This window comes from Echinops telfairi, unplaced genomic scaffold (assembly GCF_000313985.2).
Source record: "Echinops telfairi isolate 266 unplaced genomic scaffold, ASM31398v2 ScPeMD7_7412;HRSCAF=8450, whole genome shotgun sequence".
NCBI lineage: Eukaryota > Metazoa > Chordata > Mammalia > Afrosoricida > Tenrecidae > Echinops > Echinops telfairi.
In genome coordinates, this window is record NW_022111312.1 from 10,333,849 (window position 1) to 10,335,835 (window position 1,987).

General features: G+C 58.3%; 1 protein-coding gene across 1 annotated transcript in view; it reads right to left on the reverse strand.

Moving 5' to 3' along the window:
* Positions 1-270: 270 nt before the first annotated feature.
* The window catches only part of SPPL3 (signal peptide peptidase like 3), a 62,284-nt gene continuing 60,567 nt past the window's right edge, over positions 271-1,987 (reverse strand). The window contains exons 9-10 of the mRNA XM_045296712.1: positions 1,684-1,964; positions 271-884 (exon numbers count right to left, since the gene is read on the reverse strand). Coding sequence (XP_045152647.1) covers positions 813-884; positions 1,684-1,964 — 353 coding nt within the window. The 3' untranslated portion in view covers positions 271-812. The remainder of the gene's footprint in view (positions 885-1,683; positions 1,965-1,987) is intronic.

A 1,987-nucleotide genomic window follows, 5' to 3' on the forward strand; every position in this document is an offset into this window, starting at 1 on the left:
GCGGGTTCGTGGGGGAAGGGGCGGCAGTGGAGCCATATACAAGGAGCCGCAGTGGGCTGCTCTACATGCGGACAGTGACAGCAAGCCCGTCTGCTACACGGCGTAGTCTCGCGGGTTCTAACGTTTGTTTCTTCATATACAGCCATATGGGTTTGTTTTTGGTGTGTGCGCACGTGCGCGTCTGTATAAAAACCGTGCCCTTGTTCACTGCCAACACGACATCATCGGGAGTGGACGTGAGCTCGTTACAAGATTCCTACGTGTATGTTGTAAGAAGTCACTCAACGTCTGTGGGTTTAATAAGTCACTTCACACCACAGAAAATATTTAATAATAAAAAAAAAAAACAAAAAGAACCCCAACCCCCAAAGGAAAGACGAATCTAAGGAGCGACCGAGTCCCCAGAAGAGACCGGTCCGGTGTTCTTGAGGGCTCTCTGCAGAAACGTGGTCTGCGAAGGCCCCGTTCTTGTAGTGTTCCAGAGGCTGGGAACGACTGCTCCTGTCGTCGTCGTTGTGTTCAGTTTTGAGCCAGTCGGGTCTCCGTCTCCCCCACAGGGCAATAGTCTGACACAGATCCTAGGAACGGAGGGAGGCGCGCCAGGGCCTGTCTCCTCGGGAAGGGGCTCCTTCTGCACAGCCTGGAGAGAAGGCGCCACACGGGCTCCAGCGCCTCTCCTCCCAGCAGCCCCGTCAAGGCAAAATGCAGTCACCGTCCTCGGTTCCTCCGCGCACCAGGCCGCTCTAAGACGAAACACCGCCCGCTGAGCGGGAAGGACCAAGACGGCCACTCGGGTCATTCGGTGGGCTCCATCATACTTCCAGGAACCTGGAGCTGCTGGACTTGGAGTGGAATGGTTCCGACCACATCCGCCGAAGGTCACCCTGGGAGTGGGGAGAGAGCGAGCTTGGGTAAGGTGGGACGACGGAGGCACCCCAGTCGGCCCCGTTCTCCCTGATTCTGCACCAGGGCTCTCACAGGAAAGGAGCCCACCCTTCTTAGCAGAGCACACGCGAAGAGGCCCCCTGGTGGCCGTGGTTGGAACCACCAGCTAGCTCTGCTCTGCCAGAGAAAGACGGGGCAGCTGCTTCTGCCCTCAGCCTTGGCAACCTCCAGGGGCACTGCCGCCCTATCCTGCAAGGTCACCAGGAGCCAGCTACTCGAGGGCACTGGGTTCCAGACTGGCTTCTGACACCGAGTCACGTGAGGGAGGCAAGCCTGTGTCAGTGTGCTCAGCTGTAAAATGGATGACAACAAAATCTGCCGCGGAAGGCCGAGCTGGGATCCAACATGCCTCCCCACTGTACAGCCTGTCTTAATGACTTCTGGTCGTCAAGCCCTGCTGGGTGACAACGAACTCAAAAAAAACCAAACAAACCCACTGCCCCTGAGCCCATGCTGACTCACAGCGACCTCTCTGTGGGTTTCCTACACTGTAGCTGTTGACAGGAGTAGAAAGCCCAGGCTTTCTCCTGCAGAGCCGCTGGAGGTTTGGCACTGCCGACCAAGCAGATCGCAGTCCCAACGTGTAACCCATGACACCACCAGGGCTCCAATTGGGGTTGCAGTCAGTGCCTAGCTCACTACCACGCTCTGCCAGGGCCTGCAGGAATCTGGACCGACTGCTAAGGCCTGGAAGCAGGTGGACGCAGCGTCAGGACCCAGAGCAAAAGGAGAACCCACCTTTAAGTAGGCCATGGTGAGGAGCGGCAGTAAGGTGAATGGCACCAAGTAGAGGAGGGCAGGCTGGGCTGCTCGGTGGATTCGAGACGCCACAGTGGCCGTGAGCAGACCTGCGGGGAGGGAGAAACGGGCAGGAGTACCGCATGGGGCCAGCCCCGAGGGGAGGGAACTTCTGTCCCCTGGCTGTCTCTGGACAAAGTCTACGAACAATGGGCTGTGGCCCAGCACAGCTTTAAAGAAGCTGGGCCTCCAAGGACCTTTGCTGGACCGGGTCCCACTCCCTGCTCGCTGAGCAAGCCGGTGT